The 24,527-nt window shown below is 43.8% G+C and overlaps 1 protein-coding gene across 1 annotated transcript in view; it reads right to left on the bottom strand.

Moving 5' to 3' along the window:
• The window catches only part of KIZ (kizuna centrosomal protein), a 179,712-nt gene that overhangs the window by 123,852 nt on the left and 31,333 nt on the right, over positions 1-24,527 (bottom strand). The window contains exons 4-5 of the mRNA XM_040429697.1: positions 6,292-6,937; positions 3,055-3,319 (exon numbers count right to left, since the gene is read on the bottom strand). Coding sequence (XP_040285631.1) covers positions 3,055-3,319; positions 6,292-6,937 — 911 coding nt within the window. The remainder of the gene's footprint in view (positions 1-3,054; positions 3,320-6,291; positions 6,938-24,527) is intronic.

Here is a 24,527-nt window from a genome sequence, read left to right as displayed (position 1 = left end):
CGGTATAGAGCCCCTGTGACGGAACTCTATGCCGGAAAAGAACAACGCAAGTGTGAAAGTAGCCTTACAGGGAGAGGAGCGAGTGGTGTAAATTAGAAAAATGGATAAATGAATGAAGAAAAATAATGTGAAAAAGTGATGATAAAACACCCTGTATTGGGCTAGAAGTCCAGAATCATGGTATGTAGAACTAGAAAATATTAGACAAATATAGTCAATAGTCTGAGATGGATTCAGTTGATTAAAATTAGTAAAAAGTTAGTACAAAGATCTAAATTGTGACAGGTTTAAAAGAATATATATGCAGCATTCCAGATTCGATGTATGTGTATACACAGCTATGCGAAAGTTATTTTCAGCGAACCAGTGCCTGGTGGCGTCCCACCTAAAATTGGTGTCACATTTAAAGGTGTTGTCTCACTTCAGCAAATGGCATTTATTATGTAGAGAAAGTTAATACAAACCACCTACTAATGTATTGTGATTGTCCATAGTGTCTCCTTTGCTGGCTGGATTCATATCTCCATCACAATACACACTGCTCGTTTCAAGTGGTCGTGCTTGCATAATATAGCAAAAGGCGCCAACCTCTCTGGTGGCCAGGACCGCGGGAGTGTACATAGTCCAGCACTTTTTTCTACAGTGTGAAAGCACTATACGGTCTGGGCCACTATAGTGGTTGGCGATTTTTCCTATAGTATGCAAGCACGACCACTACTGCTGGATTGCAGGTGGTCGTGACCATGGAAACGAGCAGTGTATACTGTGATGGAAAAATGTATGTAGTCAGCAAAGGAGACAATATGGACAATCACAGTACATTAGTAAGTGCCTTGTATTCACTTTCTCTACATGATAAATGCCATTTGCTGAAGTGAGAAAAGCCCTTGCAGTTTGCGACTTTTTGATGCCACTTTTCAGGCACAAACTAATCTCTCCCATAAAGTACTTAATCCGTGAAGATGTCTTTGAAGGATCCGTGTTAAGTTGCGTGTCTGGTTTTTGCCCTCCGTGTATCATCCGTATTCCACAGACTGCTCAGCTGAAAATTAATTTCCAGAAGATCTCCTACCAATGGTCCGTGAAACAATGAGAGAACACGGATGCCATATGTTTTTCATGGACTTCAATGGGCGTGTTTGGTCCGCATCACAGACCAAAGTAGCGCATGTCTCTGCCGATGTGTAAACTAACACATTGAAGTCAATGGGTACGTGTACTCTCCATGGAAAATGCAGATAGCGTGCGTTCGTGAAAAACGCAAATGTGAAGTGGCCTAATGGGTAATCTCCTGGCTGCAAGTAAAGTGCTCAACAAAGTTAGGATGTCGGTCAGTTAAAGAAGCACTCCAGGCAAGAATTAGACAGGGCCTGCTGGAGCAGTGCACGACATACAGAATGACACCAAAGAGAGAATTCCTGGGTCACAACCCGTATTAGACATGGTGTAAGTTTGGCTCAGAAGGATCCTTTAGGCAGACATAACAGAGGATCGGTCGGCTCCCCTTACATATTTGCTTTACTAACTACTTTTATTCCCAATAAAATAACAAATCGAGAGTGTCCATTCTTCTCTATTGAGCCGTTTCTCTGTTACTCCTCTTGGAAATGACTGAGTAGATCAACAACTTGGCTTTACCACTCTCCTTGTCAATGGGCCATGTCCCAGCACAGTCTGACACTGATCAAATAGTGCTGACAGTATCAGACTGGGTTACCTTTTTAATACTTTATATGATTTTGATGGCCTATCCTTAGGCTAGGCCTTGAATATCAGATCGGCGGGGGTCTAACATCCCCGCCGATTAGCTGTTCCGCAATAGCTCCAGTGTCACAGAAACTACACAGCTCTGTCCATTGTGTAGTTACTGCAGCACTGCTCCCCCTGACGTGAATTACAGCAGCGTTTGCAGGAAGTTGCTGTCATTGTCTGCCATGTGACACATTAGAGTAGATGCTTCTACAAGCCTGCTAAGATCCCATTACTCTTGCCACTTCTCCCCTAGAACTGTCTGTTGATCACAACCCTCTCACACAGCAGATTGTCTGCTTCCCAACACTGCAGAGGCTGCTGTAATCACAGAATGTTTTATTGGAACTTGGGGTAGGTGAGTATTTAAATTGGAATCAATAAGGGGCATCACATTATGGTGGAAGGCACTTAAAGGAGCATCACTCTGTGTGGGGGGGCACTTAAGGGGGTCTCATACTGTATGGGGAGCAACAAAAAATATTATACCTTTTTCAAACCAGAAACTGGATCTGAATACTTTTATAACTGCATGTAATTAAAAGTTTAGTATAGCCAATGAGCTATTCAAAAATGTATCTGTATAGCGCCACCTGCTGTTTGTTCGCTCTCTTATTTCCTGTCCAACTCATTGAGTTGGTCGCACGTGCTCAGTTTCAATCTTCAACTGTCACCTGCCACATCTTCTGTTAGAAGCTGTGGCAGTTACAGGGAAAGAGCCACAGCAGAAGGACACACTCCCTGAGCTGTCAGCCTGAAAACAATCTAGCAGAACAATTGGGGCAAAGAATGGGGAAATCTCTGGATACATGTGAGGTACAGGGCTGGTTCTAGCTTTGTTAGAAAGAGATCATCACATACTACATGCCATACTTTGTGGGGAGCACTTAGGGATCATCCTGCTGTGAGGGGACATTCTACTATGAGAAAGGGTACTTAGGAGCATCAGAAAATGTAGGGCTAACTAATACTGTGTGGGGGGCACGTGGCATCATTACTGTCAGGGGGTCACTAAGCAGCATCATTACTGTCTACAAGGCTCTACAGGGCATCATTGGTGTGGGAAGGCAGTAAGGCAACACCATTAGTTAGGGGCACAAAGGGGATTGGGCGGGATTAGATGCATGGCTTATCGTAAAGAAAAAATAAAATTGCCGCAGCGTGCTACCTGCCACTTGTGTTCTCCTTCCTTACATTTTTTCCACTCAGACCTTCATCCAATGCCAGACAAAGGTATGAGGACCTTTACAAAAAGTGCTCAAGTACCCCTGTGATAGAGTTAAGTAACAATTTTCTTAGACTTACAGGCTAATTGCAGAGATCGATGAAGAATCCTCATATGATATATGTTCTGGGGAACTTGCGATCTTGCTGTTTGGGAGCTTCTTGTTGGACACACTTTTCTCCTCCTGTTCATTTTTGGCTTGTGGTTCCAGTGGATCTTTTTTCCAGTCAATGGCGTCCAGAAGATCAGCAGCGCACATATCTTCTGATTCAGTGATGGACACTGTGAGGTCACTGCTGCTGTCAAGAACATCACTGTCGTCGTTTTCTGAGGCTGGAGGAAAAGCTGAATAAAACAAACTACAGTTGGACAAAGCTCACACACCACCTTGCTTGTATCCATGGAGTCATCCATGACTGAGCCATTATTTCATTATTAAACATGTTCCGGAAAAATGAATGCTACAATCTGATTGGTTGTTATGGACTAGGCTGGCACTCTTCACATCACAATAGCGCCCTATGTTTGGCACATACAAACTGAGAGCTTTTCCCAGTGTATGATAAACGTGTCCACCCAACGGACACCAAAAGAGTGTCCTTTTGTCCTCTGCTGGGCCGGCATACAATAGTATACCTTTTTTCTGGTATGAAATAGTCCAGTAGACTACACCATTCCACACAAAGGTATAGAGTTAAGGAGGAGATTTATCATCTCCTTGCACAAGTTTTCTGATGGAAAAAAGTCGTAAACACAGTGTTTGTGCCCTTTTAAAAGCCACTGCAACAAAATGTTGCTGCAAGTGGCCTTTTTTAGGCCGCCATCTCCACTTTCAGAAAAGGCGCAAGGATATGGCCAGAAAAAAGAAAGAATTTATCTTCATTAACTGCAATTTTCTTACATGAATAAAGAGAGCTGCCGTAGTTTGGCGCACGGACTGTGAGAAGATGCGCCTAATTTATTACAAGGCCTACAACTCACCATTAATTAGTAGCACCCCCCAGCAGTGAAACACCGGTCTTTGATAAATCTTCTCCAAAAAGTCTTTTTTTTTTTAAAACCAGGGAATCCTATCAGCCTAAACATTGGGATACGTCTCTGTCTTCCACTGGAGGTACATGCCGGGCGATCCTACCAATGGTATACTTCCAACATGGGGCTCCTAATGTGATATGAACACTGCCTTAGATCATATATTGAGGAGCGATGCATTGGATGTATTTAGTATAATACATAGTAACATGGTTTATAAGGCTGAAAAAAAAGACACCTGTCCATCCAGTTCAGCCTGTTATCCTGCAAGTTGACTAAGGTTATAAAGTGCAGGCTATAGACTATGGAGAGGGGACATGAGATTACCATATATTTCGCCGGGACTTCCCTTTTGGATTCCCTCAGCTCGATAAAAGTTAGCAAAAGTGTAGTGGGTAATTGCAAATCATTGCATATAAAGCTGGAGACACATTTATCTTTTTGGCTATAGCTTTAAAATTCTGGTCCTCAGATACTCCATACATCATAACACACAAAAAACTGGTTGCTGTCTATATGAGTCAATACAACAAAGCTCCAAAGCCTCCTAAATGTGGCTTTGGTCAAAATACGGATGTGAGCTTCAAGTGTTGGAGAATTGCATTCAGTCCTCACTTAGCAGAACGCCCCAATGAGAAGCTCGCAGATCCTTCCACAGGAAGTGATGTCAGATGGGCTCACTTGAAGAGGGGACAGGACTGACGGGCTTGGGGATAACATAGTAGGAACTCCAGGGCCAGGGAAGAAAGTGAGGGAGCAACAAAAATGTATAGATGGAAAGTGAGGTTGGCCTAATGTGAAAAGACGGCACAGGTAGGTTAGCGTTCGGTCCTGAGCTACTTGAGATACCTTGGCGTGGTGCTCGGGCTCAAGTCTTTCCTTCAGATAAGGATATATTGGCTAAATTCTCAATTTTGACACCAGTTTGAGGGTTAAGTCAGACTTGTTTGTTTGCATCCACAGTAGTGATACCTTGGCGTGGTGCTCGGGCTCAAGCCTTTCCTTCAGATAAGGATATATTGGCTAAATTCTCAATTTTGACACCAGTTTGAGGGTTAAGTCAGACTTGTTTGTTTGCATCCACAGTAGTGCACCTTCCTTATTAATGTTTATTTCTAATGTGAAAAGGTTTGAAATTTAATTGTGGAGACCAAATCAAGACATTAAATACAAATCTTAACATGGGGACATATTCATTTTTACTGTGCACTGAAGAGGAAATACACCAAACTTCGCCCTGTAGTAAGACAATGCCACCCAATGGGGGCGGGGGAGGATTAATCATTCCCTAAACTCCAGAATTCTGTCTTGTGTCACTTGCACAACATTTTTGTGACTTTTTTTTTTTTCACCACTCGCTCCAGTTTCAAAAAGTAGGTTGGAAAGTGGGTGTGATTAGCCATGTCAATGAGTTCACTCCCAATTTATGACTGGAAGGAACTGTGTTAAAAAGTTGCAAAAAAAAATAATCCAAAAGTCACTCCAATAAGGGAGGTAGTTCAGAAACTGGAGTAGCATTTGTAGACCCAAGTGTTGGATGAAATTTGGCGCAGAGTACGCAAACGCAGAATAAATGAAAACTGACTTCAGATATTCTCCTCATGATAAACCCCCCCCCCCCCATGTCTTCTGAACTAGTTGAAGGTCTCTTTATGAGCAATGTTCATGCTATTATCTAAAAAAAAAAAAAATTCCTATGGCACGTATCCGTAGATAACCACAGGGTAGTATAATAAGGAATTGTATCATCTGTGATATACATAATGTAGGGAACATGCCACCATCCATAAACCAACTATAAGCCACCTGAGACCTCAGTCTATAGTGTAGTAAGACCTCCAGGGGCAACTGCAAGGAATCGGATCTCCTCAGGGCTGCACATCCCTAGCTCTGGATTACTCCTCCTTCAGGCAGGAACAACTCTGCTAGTCAGGATATATTCACAAATGACTCAACTCAGAAGACGCAGTTTCGGTCTATAGAATAGGAGACGGTAAGTTTCTGCGCTAGACTGATCAAAGTTTTGTGAAAGGGGATAAAAAAAATAAAAAAGGCAAAAACGATCACAAATATCTCAAATATCACATGAATACCCAATATACTAACTCTACAGACTTTAGGAAAGAACCTTATTTAAGCGCAACTATGAAGGCGTCTGCTGATTCACTTTCGCTCAGAAGATTACCTGCAGCAAGACCAAGGACAATAAAGAACACATCAAAGAAAAAGGCAAAAATAATGTAGGATAAAAAGGAGAAATAAATCTAGAAGTAAAGGCATCCTACCTGACAGATTTCCACCGGCGCTGCGGTTATCTGATGTTTGGTTATTTATGTAATCAGAGGCATCAGGGGGAGATCCAGAGGGGCTCGCGTGTGTAAATCTCTCTTCATTAGGAACCAGCCTTTCATACATCAATGCATCTTCCACCTTGCCGCCTGGGCTGTCATTCCGTAAATCCCCTGTTCTGTTCTCTGGACTTAATCTTTTCAGAGTCTGTGAGCTAAGTTGTGCAGATTGCCTGCTTTCAACTAAATGTTTCCTACCACTTTGAGTCTTGTCGATCTCGGCGCGGTGTGTTCTCGCGTCCTCAGAAGAAGCGATGGATGTGACCGGCATTTTTGGACTAATCTGGAAGGATGATGTCTCCCCATCTATTTTGTCAGGCTTATTTAAGCACTGAGTATCACTATTAGCCGGCACTACACAGCTGTCTGTCACCTTGCTGTTTATTGCTGCCTGTCTGGCTGAATGTGGGTCAGAAATAGAAAAGCTCTTTGTGGGCTGGGGAGATTTCCTCCGTGTAAGGCAATGTTCAATGCTCAAGTTGGCTGACATTTGGCGGCCCATGAAGATTGTTGCCGGATGATAGATTCTTCTTGACATGTCTGCGCCTGTGTTAATTTCTGCCTGTCGGAAAACTTGCGGCATCTGGGGAAAATAGAGGTTGTGGGGCTTTAAGAGAGAATTGAACGGTCTTTCTTTAAAATGACATCTTTTGTTTTCAAAAGCGAGTATTAAAATGCTTTTAAGACGCTGGATAAAGATTCCTTACCATTGTGTAAAGTACACCAAATTCCAAGTGTTCTCACTTAAAGGGAATAGGTCATCGGCAAACGACCTGGGTGTTTAAATGAGCTTTTGTGAAATATATTCTTTATAAATACTTAGGATTTTTATTTTTTTATTTTACACGTCTATCTATATAGAACAGTCCTGGATTCTTGGCGTTTTTATTCTGGCCACTGAGCGTCATAATAGGCTGACAATTCCTGGGCGTACAGATCAGTTCTCAGCAGTCATCTCATTATCACAGGCGGAATTAGGCCCCTTTTACACAAGCGAGTTTTCCGCGCGGGTGCAATGCGTGATGCGAACGCCTTGCGCCCGCACCGAATCCGGACCCATTCATTTCAATGCGTCTGTGTACATGAGCGTTGTTTTTCGCGCATCACTTGTGCGTTGCGTGAAAATCGCAGCATGTTCTATATTCAGCGTTTTTTCACGCAACGCAGGCCCCATAGAAGTGAATAAGGCTGCGTGAAAAACGCAAGCATCCGCAAGCAAGAGAGAATGTGATGCGTTTTCCACGGATGGTTGCTGAGAGATGTTGTTAGTAAACATTCAGTTTTTTATCACGCGCGTGAAAAACGCATCAATGTGCATTTCACCTGCGCAATAAAAACTGAACAACTGAACGCAATCGCAGAGAAAACTGACTGCAATTGCTTGCGAAAAGGTGTGAGTTTTCCTGAATGCACCCTAAACGCATCCGGACCCAATCCGGATCTTTAGTGTGAAAGGGGCCTTACAGTGACAAATAACACCTATATATAGATCAGGTATGCCCAACCTGCTGCCCTCCAGCTGCTGCAAAACTACAACTCCCAGCATGCCTGGACAGCCTACAGCAGGGCAGGGTGGGAGTTGTATCCCTGATCTAGATAAAACAGGATGCCACCACTCACAACAGGTGATGGTCACTTGTTCCTCCCCCTCCCTGCACAATCACCTCTGCAGAGGTCACAGGGCATGTCTACAATACTCTCCCATAGATGTCAATAAGTCATCTCCAGACTACAGGTTCCAGTGGTCTATGGGGCTGCTGTAAAGCATATCTCTGAATACTGCTAACAGCAGCTCAGGCAAGATGGCTACCCCCATAAACATGCACAGAATAAAGAATAAAAAGAATGTACAATTAGAAAATAACAACAGATTAAAAAAAGGAATGTGGAACTATCTGGTTTTCATTTGTAAATACATTATAAGAGATACATTCCCTTTAAAGGGGTTTTGCTATGATTGATGTAAATGAAAATCAGACATCAAATAGTACATGGTACAATTGTACAAAGCTAGAACCAGCCCTGTACCCCACATGGATCCAGAGATCTCCCCATTCATTGCTCTGCTAGATTTTTTTTTTCCCAGGCTAACAACTTGGGGCGCGTCCTTTCTGCTACAGCTCTCTACCTGTACCTGCCACAGCTTCTAACAATGGATATGGTTGGGCGCAGTTGAAGGATAGAACTGAGCATGAGCTACCACCGCAGTAGGTGGATGTGCACATTACTATACGGATTAAACACCAGCAGGCAGTAATTATAATGAATAAAAGACAGTTGGGGTCATTTATCACACTGGCAACCAATCAGATTCCTTTTTTCATTTTCCAAAGGAGCTGTCCAAAATCATGTAGACAAAGTTAAAAGGGTTTTCTGAGATTTTACTACTTATAACCTATCCTCAGGATTAGGCTCCATTCACACGTCGGCAACGTGTTTCACGGATCCGCAAAACACGGGCAGCGGCAATGTGCGTTCCGCATTTTGCGGACCGCACATTGCCGGCACTAATAGAATATGCCTGTTCTTGTCCACAATTGCAGACAAGAATAGGACATGTTCTATTCTTTTGCAGAACGGAAGTGCGGACCCGGAAGTGCGAATCCGTAATTCCGTGTCCGGGCAGCACATCGTGCTGCCCCATAGAAATGAATGAGTCCGCAATTCCGTTCCGCAAAATGCGGAACGAAATTGCGGACGTGTGAATGGACCCTAAGTCATCAGTAGCTGATCGGTTGGGGTCATACATCCAGGACCCCCGCCAATCAGCTCTTTGAGAAGGCAGCAGCCATGGTTTCCTCACAGCTCACCAAGCACAGGGCTGTACATTGTATAGCGGCTGTGCTTGGTATCACACTCCGCCCCATTCACTTCAATGGGGAGAGCTTCGCCTAGGCCACGTGACTGATGAACATGACGTCACAGGCCTAGGGAAAGCTTGGAGATGGCCGCGGCGCTCACAAGAGTGCTGCTGCCTTCTCAAACAGCTGACTCATGGTGATCCTGGGTGTCGGACCCCCATTGATCAGATACTGATGACCTACAGTATCCAGTATTAAAGGATAACTGTCACATTTAGACCCCAATTTAAATTTTCATATATGTAGTTACTAATAACATGATATTCCAGAATAAGTTACTATTAGACTGACTTACCCCATATTTAATAGGATTCAGCCCTTAGCAACCAGTCTGCATAAAACTGCAATCTCACTATTCAGTTAAGATGGCCGCCACTGCCCTCACCCTGAGGCTAATCCCGCCTGCCCTCACTAGCCAGTAACAATAGCCCCCCAAAAGTGTCAGTAACCAGAGCCCTCCCCCCCTAAAGGGTTAATCTCCTGCAGCACAAAGGGGTCCTCTTACCACATGTTGCTTTCATTTATACACTGAGCAGACGGCAGATCTCCCTTCCCTGCTCTGCGCTGCTCCAACTCTGCATTCTCCAGCTCTGCTGAGTGAGGGAGCGTCTGCCAAGCGCAGGGACAGGGAGAAGTGCACACAGCCCAGGCACTGTTATCAGCTGCTGGGGAGGACCTGGCTTTAATCATTTACCTACAGTCCCTGGCACACAGAGGACGGACCTGCATAGCAACCTGATTTTAAGCACAGGTAAAAGTAGGCAGTAGAGGGAACTAAACTGTTGAATTAAGGGGTAATTGAATACACAGTGAAAAGTTTAAATAGGGCCACCAAGGAGATATTAATCACCACAATCCAATACTCCAAAAAAAAAAAAAAAAGACAGTTATCCTTTAAAATCTTGGAAAACCCCTTTAACCACCTCCGGACCGCCTAACGCAGGATCGCGTTCCGGAGGTGGCAGCCCTGCGCAGAGTCACGCATATATGCGTCATCTCGCGATGGCCGAGATTTCCTGTGAACGCGCGCACACAGGCGCGCGCGCTCACAGGAACGGAAGGTAAGAGAGTTGATCTCCAGCCTGCCAGCGGCGATCGTTCGCTGGCAGGCTGGAGATGTGTTTTTTTTAACCCCTAACAGGTATATTAGACGCTGTTTTGATAACAGCGTCTAATATACCTGCTACCTGGTCCTCTGGTGGTCCCATTTGTTTGGATCGACCACCAGAGGACACAGGTAGCTCAGTAAAGTCCCACCAAGCACCACTACACTACACTACACCCCCCCCCCCGTCACTTATTAACCCCTTATTAGCCCCTGATCACCCCTGATCACCCCATATAGACTCCCTGATCACCCCCCTGTCATTGATCACCCCCCTGTCATTGATTACCCCCCTGTAAAGCTCCATTCAGATGTCCGCATGATTTTTACGGATCCACTGATAGATAGATCGGATCCGCAAAACGCATCCGGACGTCTGAATGAAGCCTTACAGGGGCGTGATCAATGACTGTGGTTATCACCCCATATAGACTCCCTGATCACCCCCCCTGTCATTGATTACACCCCTGTCATTGATTACCCCCCTGTAAAGCTCCATTCAGATGTCCGCATGATTTTTACGGATCCACTGATAGATAGATCGGATCCGCAAAACGCATCCGGACGTCTGAATGAAGCCTTACAGGGGCGTGATCAATGACTGTGGTGATCACCCCATATAGACTCCCTGATCACCCCCCTGTAAAGCTCCATTCAGATGTCCGCATGATTTTTACGGATGCACTGATAGATGGATCCGATCCGCAAAACGCATCCGGACGTCTGAATGAAGCCTTACAGGGGCATGATCAATGACTGTGGTGATCACCCCATATAGACTCCCTGATCACCCCCCTGTCATTGATTACCCCCCTGTAAAGCTCCATTCAGATGTCCGCATGATTTTTACGGATGCACTGATAGATGGATCGGATCCGCAAAACGCATCCGGACGTCTGAATGAAGCCTTACAGGGGAGTGATCAATGACTGTGGTGATCACCCCATATAGACTCCCTGATCACCCCCCTGTCATTGATTACCCCCCTGTAAAGCTCCATTCAGATGTCCGCATGATTTTTACGGATGCACTGATAGATGGATCGGATCCGCAAAACGCATCCGGACGTCTGAATGAAGCCTTACAGGGGCGTGATCAATGACTGTGGTGATCACCCCATATAGACTCCCTGATCACCCCCCTGTCATTGATTACCCCCCTGTCATTGATTACCCCCCTGTAAAGCTCCATTCAGACGTCCGCATGATTTTTACGGATCCACTGATAGATGGATCGGATCCGCAAAACGCATCCGGACGTCTGAATGAAGCCTTACAGGGGCGTGATCAATGACTGTGGTGATCACCCCATATAGACTCCCTGATCAACCCCCCTGTCATTGATCAACCCCCCTGTCATTGATCAACCCCCCTGTCATTGATCACCCCCCTGTCATTGATCACCCCCCTGTCATTGATCAACCCCCCTGTCATTGATCACCCCCCTGTCATTGATCACCCCTCTGTAAGGCTCCATTCAGATATTTTTTTGGCCCAAGTTAGCAGAATTTTTATTTTTTTTTCTTACAAAGTCTCATATTCCACTAACTTGTGTCAAAAAATAAAATCTCACATGAACTCACCATACCCCTCACGGAATCCAAATGCGTAAAATTTTTTAGACATTTATATTCCAGACTTCTTCTCACGCTTTAGGGCCCCTAGAATGCCAGGGCAGTATAAATACCCCACATGTGACCCCATTTCGGAAAGAAGACACCCCCAGGTATTCCGTGAGGGGCATATTGAGTCCATGAAAGATTGAAATTTTTGTCCCAAGTTAGCGGAACGGGAGACTTTGTGAGAAAAAAATTAAAAATATCAATTTCCGCTAACTTGTGCCAAAAAAAAAAAAATTTCTATGAACTCGCCATGCCCCTCATTGAATACCTTGGGGTGTCTTCTTTCCAAAATGGGGTCACATGTGGGGTATTTATACTGCCCTGGCATTCTAGGGGCCCCAAAGCGTGAGAAGAAGTCTGGTATCCAAATGTCTAAAAATGCCCTCCTAAAAGGAATTTGGGCACCTTTGCGCATCTAGGCTGCAAAAAAGTGTCACACATCTGGTATCGCCGTACTCAGGAGAAGTTGGGGAATGTGTTTTGGGGTGTCATTTTACATATACCCATGCTGGGTGAGAGAAATATCTTGGTCAAATGCCAACTTTGTATAAAAAAATGGGAAAAGTTGTCTTTTGCCAAGATATTTCTCTCACCCAGCAAGGGTATATGTAAAATGACACCCCAAAACACATTCCCCAACTTCTCCTGAATACGGCGATACCACATGTGTGACACTTTTTTGCAGCCTAGGTGGGCAAAGGGGCCCATATTCCAAAGAGCACCTTTAGGATTTCACAGGTCATTTACCTACTTACCACACATTAGGGCCCCTGGAAAATGCCAGGGCAGTATAACTACCCCACAAGTGACCCCATTTTGGAAAGAAGACACCCCAAGGTATTCCGTGAGGGGCATGGCGAGTTCCTAGAATTTTTTATTTTTTGTCACAAGTTAGTGGAAAATGCTTATTTTTTTTTTTTTTTTTTTTTTCATACAAAGTCTCATATTCCACTAACTTGTGACAAAAAATAAAAAGTTCCATGAACTCACTATGCCCATCAGCGAATACCTTGGGGTCTCTTCTTTCTAAAATGGGGTCACTTGTGGGGTAGTTATACTGCCCTGGCATTCTAGGGGCCCAAATGTGTGGTAAGGAGTTTGAAATCAAATTCTGTAAAAAATGACCTGTGAAATCCGAAAGGTGCTCTTTTGAATATGGGCCCCTTTGCCCACCTAGGCTGCAAAAAAGTGTCACACATCTGGTATCTCCGTAATCGGGAGAAGTTGGGGAATGTGTTTTGGGGTGTCATTTTACATATACCCATGCTGGGTGAGAGAAATATCTTGGCAAAAGACAACTTTTCCCATTTTTTTATACAAAGTTGGCATTTGACCAAGATATTTATCTCACCCAGCATGGGTATATGTAAAAAGACACCCCAAAACACATTCCTCAACTTCTCCTGAATACAGAGATACCAGATGTGTGACACTTTTTTGCAGCCTAGGTGGGCAAAGGGGCCCACATTCCAAAGAGCACCTTTCGGATTTCACAGGTCATTTACCTACTTACCACACATTTGGGCCCCTAGAATGCCAGGGCAGTATAACTACCCCACAAGTGACCCCATTTTGGAAAGAAGAGACCCCAAGGTATTCGCTGATGGGCATAGTGAGTTCATGGAAGTTTTTATTTTTTGTCACAAGTTTGTGGAATATGAGACTTTGTATGAAAAAAAAAAAAAAAAAAAAAATCATCATTTTCCACTAACTTGTGACAAAAAATAAAAAATTCTAGGAACTCGCCATGCCCCTCACGGAATACCTTGGGGTGTCCTCTTTCCAAAATGGGGTCACTTGTGGGGTAGTTATACTGCCCTGGTATTCTAGGGGCCCAAATGTGTGGTAAGGAGTTTGAAATCAAATTCAGGAAAAAATGAGGAGTGAAATCCGAAAGGTGCTCTTTGGAATATGGGCCCCTTTGCCCACCTAGGCTGCAAAAAAGTGTCACACATCTGGTATCCCCGTACTCAGGAGAAGTTGAGGAATGTGTTTTGGGGTGTCTTTTTACATATACCCATGCTGGGTGAGATAAATATCTTGGTCAAATGACAACTTTGTATAAAAAAATGGGAAAAGTTGTCTTTTGCCAAGATATTTCTCTCACCCAGCATGGGTATATATAAAATGACACCCCAAAACACATTCCCCACCTTCTCCTGAGTACGGAGATACCAGATGTGTGACACTTTTTTGCAGCCTAGGTGGGCAAAGGGGCCCATATTCCAAAGAGCACCTTTCGGATTTCACAGGTCATTTTTTACAGAATTTGATTTCAAACTCCTTACCACACATTTGGGCCCCTAGAATGCCAGGGCAGTATAACTACCCCACAAGTGACCCCATTTTGGAAAGAAGAGACCCCAAGGTATTCGCTGATGGGCATAGTGAGTTCATAGAACTTTTTATTTTTTGTCACAAGTTAGTGGAATATGAGACTTTGTAAGAAAAAAAAAATAAAAATCATAATTTTCCGCTAACTTGTGACAAAAAATAAAAAGTTCTATGAACTCACTATGCCCATCAGCGAATACCTTAGGGTGTGTACTTTCAGAAATGGGGTCATTTGTGGGGTGTTTGTACTGTCTGGGCATTGTAGAACCTCAGGAAACATGACAGGTGCTCAGAAAGTCAGAGCTGCTTCAAAAAGCGGAAATTCACATTTTTGTACCATAGTTTGTAAACGCTATAACTTTTACCCAAACCATTTTTTTTTTACCCAAACATTTTTTTTAATCAAAAACATGTAGAACTATAAATTTAGAGCAAAATTTCTATATGGATGTCGTTTTTTTTGCAAAATTTTACAACTGAAAGTGAAAAATGTCATTTTTTTGCAAAAAAATCGTTAAATTTCGATTAATAACAAAAAAAGTAAAAATGTCAGCAGCAATGAAATACCACCAAATGAAAGCTCTATTAGTGAGAAGAAAAGGAGGTAAAATTCATTTGGGTGGTAAGTTGCATGACTGAGCAATAAACGGTGAAAGTAGTGTAGGTCAGAAGTGTAAAAAGTGGCCTGGTCTTTCAGGGTGTTTAAGCACTGGGGGCTGAAGTGGTTAATACAAGGCACTTGCCAATATATTGTGATTGTCAATATTGCCTTCTTTGCTGGCTGGATTCATTTTTCCATCACATTATACACTTCTCACATCCAGGGTGTATGGCCACCCTGCAATCCAGCAGCGGTCGTCGTGCTTGCACACTATAGGAAAAAGCGCCAGTGTCTCTGGTTGCCGGGACTGAGAGGCATAGGCCAGCGCCTTTAGTAAGTGCCATTTCCTGAAGTGAGACAACCTCTTTACTGCCCTTTCACATGGGCACATAATCGTGGACAGACACTGCACCGAACAGCTGACAAGCCAGCAAGCTTGTAAACTGGGGATGTGATGCCGACAATATTGCCCGAATATTCATCCCAAGCGTATACGCATGCACGCTCAGATAAGCTTGCCTACGTCCTGACACCCTGCACACATTAGACGCCTGGCCTCTCCTGACAAAATTGAAGAAGCTCTTTTTGTTGTTTTATTTTTTGTCTCAATTAAAAGAGGTTGTCCAAGGTCATAAAAAAAAAATCTTGGACAAGCCCCACAATTGGCAAAAATAAAAAGCATGCACTATATACCTCGTTCTCTGCGCCACTGGTCCGGTCCTCCCACTGCTGCTTGCTTACAAATTGAAACGGCGACTTGTTGGTATATAGAATGGGACTGCTGCAGCCAATCACTGTCCTCTGCGGCAGAGGTTTCTGTCCGGCCGATTCTAGGCATAATTGTAGGGTTGCGGCCTGATCTCCGTCAGACCCTATTAAAGTTAATGGGGCCAGAGGGCATTCAGGTACTGTCCGGAAATGCTAGATCCAGAGAGCTGGGACAGCCTGCCGGATGACTTACCGCTAGCGTGGAACTAGCCTTACAGAGGGTGGGGCCGCTCAGCGGGGAGAGCTGGGTGCAGCAAGTGAGGCACACTTGCAGGGAGTGAGACAAGTAAGCCCTTCCTACAACACGTACAACAGGGGCCTACCTAGCGGTTACCGTTGGATCACGTGACGGCATCACCATTGTATGTAGAGGCACAATGGGTGTATAATGAATGAATAAAGTACTGGAGTGCTTCTTTCATCTAATGTGTATGGCCACTTTTTGTTAGGTAAATCCTGTTTGACATATTTTTATTGGTATTACATAACCCCCATACATTAAAGAAAATCTACCAGCAGGATAGACCCTATAAATCTGTGCAGAATTTCTAAAGGGGTTCACCCTGCTGATCAATATCTGTCTTGTGATCTTCTGTTGTACCATCCTGAGAAAATTAACATTTTATTAATATGTTAAGTAGGTCATCAAAGCACCAGGGGACTCCAAGCCACTCAGCACACCAGAGTTCTTCCACTCTCACTTATATCCACTTCCCGAGCCCTGTAATCTCGCACCTTCATCCTAGCTGCCACCACTGGAGCATGTACAGTGCATCTGTCTCTGCTTCCCCAGCAGCGCACATGACTACTACGCATACACCAAAAGTGTAAACTACAGCAAAAGCGAGATTATAGGGACAGTGCCCATGCAAACAAAGTGACATAATAGTAGAGTGTAGGTCCTCTGAGGACTTCTGACTTTATCATACTTGAGACCTGGAGAGCCTAAAACAGGGGTGAGCTCTACAGGCAGTTCTTTCCTCCTTATGGCTTGGTTTTTGCTCTGATATGCATTGTCAGAGTCTTTCCAAATCATGTCCAATCAACTGAATTTACCATGGGTGGACTCCAATCACGGTGTAGAAACATCTCAAACATGATCAAGAGAAATGGGTGGTTCCCAGAGCTGTGTCATAGAAAAGGGTCTGAATAATTCTGAAATTTTAGTTTAATAACCTTGCAAACATTTCTAAATTCTCATTATGAGGTATTGAGAGCAGACTGATGGGGGAAAACTTGATTTTTTATTTTTTTTGCACAAGGGCGCAACTTAACAAAATGTAAAAAAAATTGAAAGGGTATGAAGAACTTCACCAAGCAGTAATAGAGTTAATTTTGTGGGGTTGTCCTGTCACCACAGCCCCTATACATAAGCTCTATTATTGCATATGGATGTCATAAAGAGCGGCCAGTTACTGAGTGAACAGGCATTTCCTTCCAGTTCCAGTGTGTCGAGACAGGACCAGGAAGTGGAGAACAGCGGTGACCCACTAAGCGTCAGAACAGCAGTGGCAACGGACTGTTGAGGTAAGTAATGTTAAAAATTATTTTATCTTTTAAAAATGTTCTTTTTCTGAAAAGTTTTATCCTGAAAGACAACCCCTTTAACTCTATACGACGTCCCTGTATGTCATATGCTTTAAGTAGTTGTATGGAGAGGACTCACGAGTAGTGTTGAGCGAACTTGTGTTTTAAGTTCGGCGTCTAAAGTTCGAGTTCAGGTTATCGAAGTATCCCATTATGGATTCTAAATTCCGTTATGGTCCGTGGTAGTGGAATCCATAACGGGATTCTTCGATAACCCGAACTTTAGACGCCGAACTTAAAACACAAGTTCGCTCAACACTACTCACGAGCTGAGCTTGCTCCATATGTGGCAGGTACCGGCTGTGTCATACAGCAGACACCCACCAGCAGTGACCGGGATTGGAGATGATCTGATTACAGTCATTTAACTCCTCAGATGCCTCTGTCAATAGCAACTGTGGCATCTGTGAGGTTAGACAGAAGGGTGGGGCTGCCTCTGCCCTCGGATCGGAGCACCCGCAGCAAAAGGACAGGTCTCTGATTTGTTGCAATTGCAGACTGGGAACTTGTGAAGGCTCCCAGGCCTGTCATAGCAAGCTGCCTGCAAAGTCATGCCCAAAGCATGGCCTGACAGGCAGCCTGTGAAAATCCCAAAAACTGCTAGAGTATTTTATTAAAGTCTAGACACAAGTGAACAGGAGGTTGCATGTACAAGTACCCGAAGGGGACTACAAAGCACAATGAAAAAAGTAAAAAATGTTTTTGAAAATTTAATAAAAAATAAAAAAAATATTAGAAATTAAAATCACCTCCCTTTTCTAATTTTACACACAAAAAAAACCTAATAAAAACATTTTTTTTTGTGTAATAAACGGCCTAATGGAAAAAATAAAAATAATTTTCATGTTAAAAAAAATGAATTAAAAGTGATCTAAAAATCTTTAATACCCTAAAATGAGCCCTCACACAGCTCTGTAGATGGAAAAATAATGAAGTTATGGCTATATAATGATGCAAAAAAATGTTTTTAAGCTTAAATTTTTTAAACGAGTAACATAATAGGAACTATGGGGGTCATTTACTAACCAGAAATATGCCTATATTAGGCGTATTTCTGGAGCAGATTGTGGCGCAAAGGTTCTTTGCGCCACAATCTGCGACTTTTCCCCGCTCACACCAGGTCTAAAATAGTGGGTGAGGTGTGGGTGGGAAAGGACCAGTAGGCCTGTCTCATTTACCATTTTCTAGGTCTGGTTTAGGCATTGAAAAAGGTCTAAACGTAAGACAGCTAGGAAGCCGTCTTACATTTAAAAGTGGTGGTAGATCCTACATTTAGAAGTGGTGGTAGATCCGTTGATGGATCCACCGCCAGGTATAGGGGTTATTAAGACCCGCGTTTAAAACGCCGGTCTTAATAAATGATATGTATGTATGTATATATTTATATATAAATATATTATACAGACAGTATATATAGCCAGGTTCACAGCACAGCTTATTTTTTCCATTGTTCTACACCGTTAGAGAAGCAAAACAACAGAATTAACGACAGTGCCAGATACGGCACATAACTGATCCAAACGGAGCTTAGCAGACTTCCTCAACTACAATGGAGCCCGTTCACATTTCGTTCATATTCCTGTTCTTTACCGACAACGTTCTGCATGCAGGAGTGTTTGGTCCAGTCTTTTTAAGGGAATCTGTGACAGAGGCCAAGAACAGAGCCCCTAATGCAGGTGTGAAGTCTGTAAAAACAAAAACATAGCGGAATTTTTTATTCCCCCCCCATGTAATATATGGTAAATTAAATGGTGCCATTAAAAAATACAAATTGTCCCACAAAAAATAAGCCCTCAAATGGTTATTTTTCATCCCCACCCTATGAAATGAACGAAAATTAGCTGTCCTGAAAGGGTTAAATGTCCAGGATCTGAATTTTCTCTGATCCCAGTCATAAGTGCAGGATTATGGCGTGATCTTCCTCTTACTGGTGATGTACATGTAATTTTAATTTTTTTGTTCCAAGGGGCTATTCTTGTGTGAATCTTTAAAGGGTGCGGATATTTTAATATTTTTTTCTTTAAAGTAATCCATCTGATACAAAACTCCAAATCACCTTTAAAGTACAGATAGTTGGAGGATTGAGAGAAGATTCTGTGTGCCAAAATCCAAGAGGAAAATCTGCCATGACCATCACAAACTAAAGGGCAAATGCACACGGCCATTGCCCGGCCGTGGCTGTATTGCGGCCCGCATACGGCAGGTCCACAATACATGGACACCGGCCGTGTGCATCCAGCATCACAGATGCGAACCCATTTACTTGAATGGGTCTGCAATCTGGGAGATGTGGTGCGGTGCGGAATGGAAGCATGGATTGGAACCCCACGTAAGCACTACGGAGTGCTTCCGTGGTGTTTCTGTCCGTACCTCCGCACCGCAAATAAAAAAGAACATGTTCTATTTTTTTACGGTGGGGACAGATCACGGACCCATTCAAGTTGAATGCGTTTCAATCCGTCCCGGCCCCCGCATGGATGTTGCCCGCAATTTGCTGTCCCCAATGCACGGAACAGCAGCACAACGGCCGTGTGCATGAGCCCTAAGACAGAGTCTTGAGCTGTAATGAGAAGGATCCAGCAGACACTGCCCAAATCAGAATGCAGAATAAAATGTAAAATAAAAAGTAGAAAAATTAGTCAGCAGGTTCACAGATAGGTGAGAGTAGTGTTTTAGGTCTTTTACGCTTATAGGAAATTCAGCCCAAGAATTCAAGGGGTTGTCTGGCTTAGGAGTTGACAACCCCAGTCATCTGAAGGTGTGCCCAATTAATAAAACCACTCTGCAGTCCTGCCGTTCAAGCGCACCTACCCCGTTACCACAACTTTTGGCCAGACTGGAAGTTACTTGGTCCAATGATCACTGCAGCAAATCACTGTTTAGTGGCAAGGCCTTCAAGCACGTGACCGCTGAGCTCAATGATTGACGATAGCGGTCATGGGACCAAACCACCTTCCAACCACTGGGGTTGTCAGCTGCTACCTGCACCTCCTTACCTCCTGAGGCTCATGCCCTTCAATATGTGCAGCAATTACCTGATCATTTCCTTTTTATCAGTGGTGGATTAGTAATCTGTACTATACAAATCACATACCTCCCAACTGTCCCGGATCTAGCGGGACAGTCCTGGATTTCAGGGGCTGTCCCGCGGTCCCGGTACAGGGGAGGTATGTCCCGCTTTCTGGCAGCTGTCTCTGCTTTCATAGGAAGCAGCAACAGCTGCCTGTAATGATGAAGCAGAGAACCATCAGCTCCCTGCTCCATCATTCCTCCCCCCTGCAGGTCTGTGCAGTGGGCGGGGCCGGTCAACAGTCAGCCTCTGCTCCTCCTCCACAGACCAGTGCGGCAGACATGGATCCTGCTGCTGCTGAAGGAAGCGAGTATGTAAAGTTTTCTTTTTTTAACTTTCTGTGAAGAGGGCACAGTCCTGGTCATATTTCTGAAGGGGCACAGTTGGGAATAGTTCTGAAGCGGCACAGCTGGGCATATTACTGTGAGGGGGCACAGCTGGACATATTACTGTGAGGGGGCACATATCTGGGCATATTTTTGTGAGGGGGCACATATCTGGGCATATTTCTGTGAGGGGGGCACAGCTGGGCATATTACTGTGAGGGGGCACATATCTAGGCATATTACTGTGAGGGGGCATATATCTGGGCATAATCTGTGAAGGGGCACAATTCTCACATAAAGTGTCCCTCTTCCTTCTTTTCAAAAGTTGGGAGGTAGGTAATCATGTTTCCCCTGCTGTAACAGAAATCAGCTCTCCATGCATTGATCTCCTGGTGAGTCTGGGATAGACTTGGGTTCACACAATCTGAGAAAGCAGAGCTTTAGAGGGAGGGAACCTGCAGCAGCATGAGGCAGGAATGCTTCAGACGTCCTGTAGGCACTGATCACAGCTCAGCTCTGCTGTATCTAGGCCAGTGTCATCATGTCTAGGCGCTGCTCAGTCCCATTCAAGTCAATGGGGCCAAGCTGCAATACCAAGCATGGCCGATAGATATCCAATGGACGGTGCTGTTCTTGGTAAGCTGCCTCCTCAAACAGCTGATTGGTGGGAGTCATACACCGCCATTCGGATACTGATGGCCTATCCTGAGCATAGGTCATCAATATCAGAATCTTAGAAACCCCTTTTAAGAACGTATTCCTTATAGGTACTGATTTTTAAAATCCGTTTTTTCACCCCATGACTGAACAGTCACTTTAACTTTTCTCTCTTTTCTCATATTTGACAAGTCCTCTTTCATTCTCACTGGCCGGGAGAAGAATAGAAGGAATAGGCAGGTATCAAAGCCCATGTGCCTATTTCCATTAAGCCCACCTATCACCCTAAAAAGCCTTTCTGGCCCCGTAACGCCCCTTTCATGAGCATTTTCCCATCATTATGCACAGATCAAAGCCAACCCCCTTGGACATATATCGCAACCATACACCACACACATCCCCCCCCCCCCCCCCCAAACTTTTAATAGTCACAAAGAAAGAAAAAAAAGCATAGACAACTAAAGAAACAACTTCCAGCAAACTCACATTTATATGTCAACTAAAATACCGAGGAGGAGGGGGAAAAAAAATAAAAGCAAAAAGCAAAACTCAAACCTTATTCCTACTTATAAAAAAATAAATAAAAAAAAACGTATGGCCTCTGTTTCTTTTCTGATAAGCGTCTTAAATACCAAACAGTTAACTGCACAATAACATTCACTGGCAGCTCGGCTGCCTGCTTGGCAGATATATAAAGCAGGTAAAAAAGAGGAAAAAGGTAATTTCTTGGCTGAATGATTCCATCGGTAGCTATAGGGCAAACTAGAAAGTCTTTCAGTAAAGTAGCAGTAGATTCTTCTATCAATCTGCAGCACACAGACTCTTCCAAGGGGATGCATTAAATATGAAAATCATATCCTGTTATCATCTGTTTCCAGCTTTCAGCCCAGTAAGCTTTTCTTAATGAATGCCGCAGCCTAAGGGACAAGCACGCTGTTGGCTCCTCTGAATAATGGAGAGATGTTACCAGTTCTGCTTATTACAATATTGACTCGCTGAGGGGGATTCACGCAGTCACAAGTGACTACACTTGCCAGCATGCTCCAAGTTATTACGCCATGTTTTTTAGATATTTCATCTGAAAAGGGCTTTGCTGTTTTTTTCTTTTTTTTTTTTTTTTTTTAAGTCAAGAAAGAAGCAATGGCCTTGAACGGCATCATTTATATGGAGATAGTAGGAGGGATTAGAAGCCTGCATTGCTACAGATACATAAGCGAATACATTTCAGCGGTTTCCGGCAGACTTTTTTTTTATTTATTTTTTCCTGCCAGTCCCGGAGATATGTAATCGGCTTTCTCTCCTTTGTAAAAGAGGGGGATAAAGTACACAACAAACAAAATGGAATTGCTACGTTCTGTTGTGCTTTGTGGCCCGGCATAAATGATATTTTGTAATGTGTGTTTAGAACACGAATACGCCTGATCATGGCAAAGACGGAAACCAAGCCGGGAGCGCTAGTCCATGTGCTGCGTGGATTACCAGACACAGGCATCCTCCTTACTGAGAATTCAATTGGAAAGGGAAATATTTTATAGTCTTGGGGCCAGTTCACGTGACTGATTTTGAAAAACACGCTTAATAAATCAATAAATCAATCAATGCGAAAAAAATGCACGATTTTTGAAGCAGATTTGCGCGCAGAAAACGCACAAAAAATGTATGGACCTACATAGAGCTGTTTTCTTCTGCTTCACATTCATTTCAATGCAGATTCTGCCCCATAGAGGTTGCTTGTTTTTTTTCCATTCGTTTTTTTGGAGCTAATTTTAAGGCAGAAACGCTCCAAATTCAATGAAAAAAAAAAGTGTGTGAACTGGCCCTAAGGCCTCGTGCACATGGCCGTTGGTCAGCCGTTCCGTGCATTGGTGACCGCAATTTGCAGTCCCCAATGCACGGGCAACATCATTGCGGATTCTGCAGACAGATCCAGACCGGTCCGTAATCTGTCCGCACCACAAAAAAAGTAGTGCATTAACTACTTTTTTGCAGTGCGGAGGAACGGATAGAGTGCTTCATGCCTCCGTTCCACACCGGACCTTCCAGATTACGGACCCATTCAAGTGAATGGGTCCGCATCCGTGATGCGGGGTGCAGGCGGCCGATACCCGCATATTGCAGACCTGCAATACGGGCACAGCCGGCACACGTTCGTGTGCATGAGACCTTAGTAGGTTCACATCACCGTTTCATTTTCCGTTTTTCTGATCCGTCAGAAAACAAACAAGTCCGACCCTTTATTTTGAGCATCCGTTATGCTAATTTTGCATCCATTTTAGCCATTTCCATCAGAGATCTGTTATTTTTGACAGGTGGAAAATAGCTCCACAAAAAATGTTTTCTCCCATCTAAAAATAACGGATCTCAGACGGAAATGGCTAAAACGGATGTTAAATGAGCACAACAGAGGCACAAAATAAGGGCTCATGCACACTGTTTAGAGGAGAGGCTGTCAGCAGTTTTTACATTTGCATATTGGATTTCATCCTACGCCCTATTAACCTCTGCCACTCTTGTTCCTCTATATAACATGGTCAGGACCAGAAAACGCACAGTGTGAACGGCTCCATGTTACATAACTAAAATCACAGGTAATAACAACCCACGTTTGGTTTATCACCACATTATATTTAACTCCATTGGGACAGGACATGAATGTCTCAATGCTGGATCCATAACATATATTGCAATCATTGGTATATACACATTCATTCCTTCTGCAGGTTCAGGAACACGCAGGAACCCTCGTGTTTAACCTAAAAATCCAATATGCTTCACGGAGGAGAAGTTTTTGACGAAAAATCTCCTCCGCGTAGGGGTGCACTCACTTTTTCTATACCATAGGCACAAAAGGACCTAGCTCGGCGGGCGTGAGCCTGAACAAAGTGTTTGGCCGCATTAGAGATATTTATCAGAACGGGATTAGCAATATAATTGAGGTGTTCTAATACCCTATTTACGCCCCTGGTATTGCAGTTAATATAGCTTTTTATAGCAAAACTAAGGGAGTGTTCAAGGTTGTCAAAATGCTTTTTGGGGACAACAAAACTGCATGTCTTGCATGGGCTACCCCCACATTTAGTAAAACCAATGTAACTCAGCCAATTGCCCGCCCCCCCCCCCCCCCCCATTTCTGGCACCTATTCTAGACGAAAACAGGGATGGAGAAAGGGAATTGGACAGGGTGGGAGCCCTTCTTGGAACCACATGGCATCCAGACTTCAATGCATCATATAAAATCTTGTC

Source organism: Bufo bufo, chromosome 4, assembly GCF_905171765.1.
Source record: "Bufo bufo chromosome 4, aBufBuf1.1, whole genome shotgun sequence".
Classification (NCBI taxonomy): domain Eukaryota; kingdom Metazoa; phylum Chordata; class Amphibia; order Anura; family Bufonidae; genus Bufo; species Bufo bufo.
This window is presented reverse-complemented; position numbering and strand designations above follow the sequence as displayed.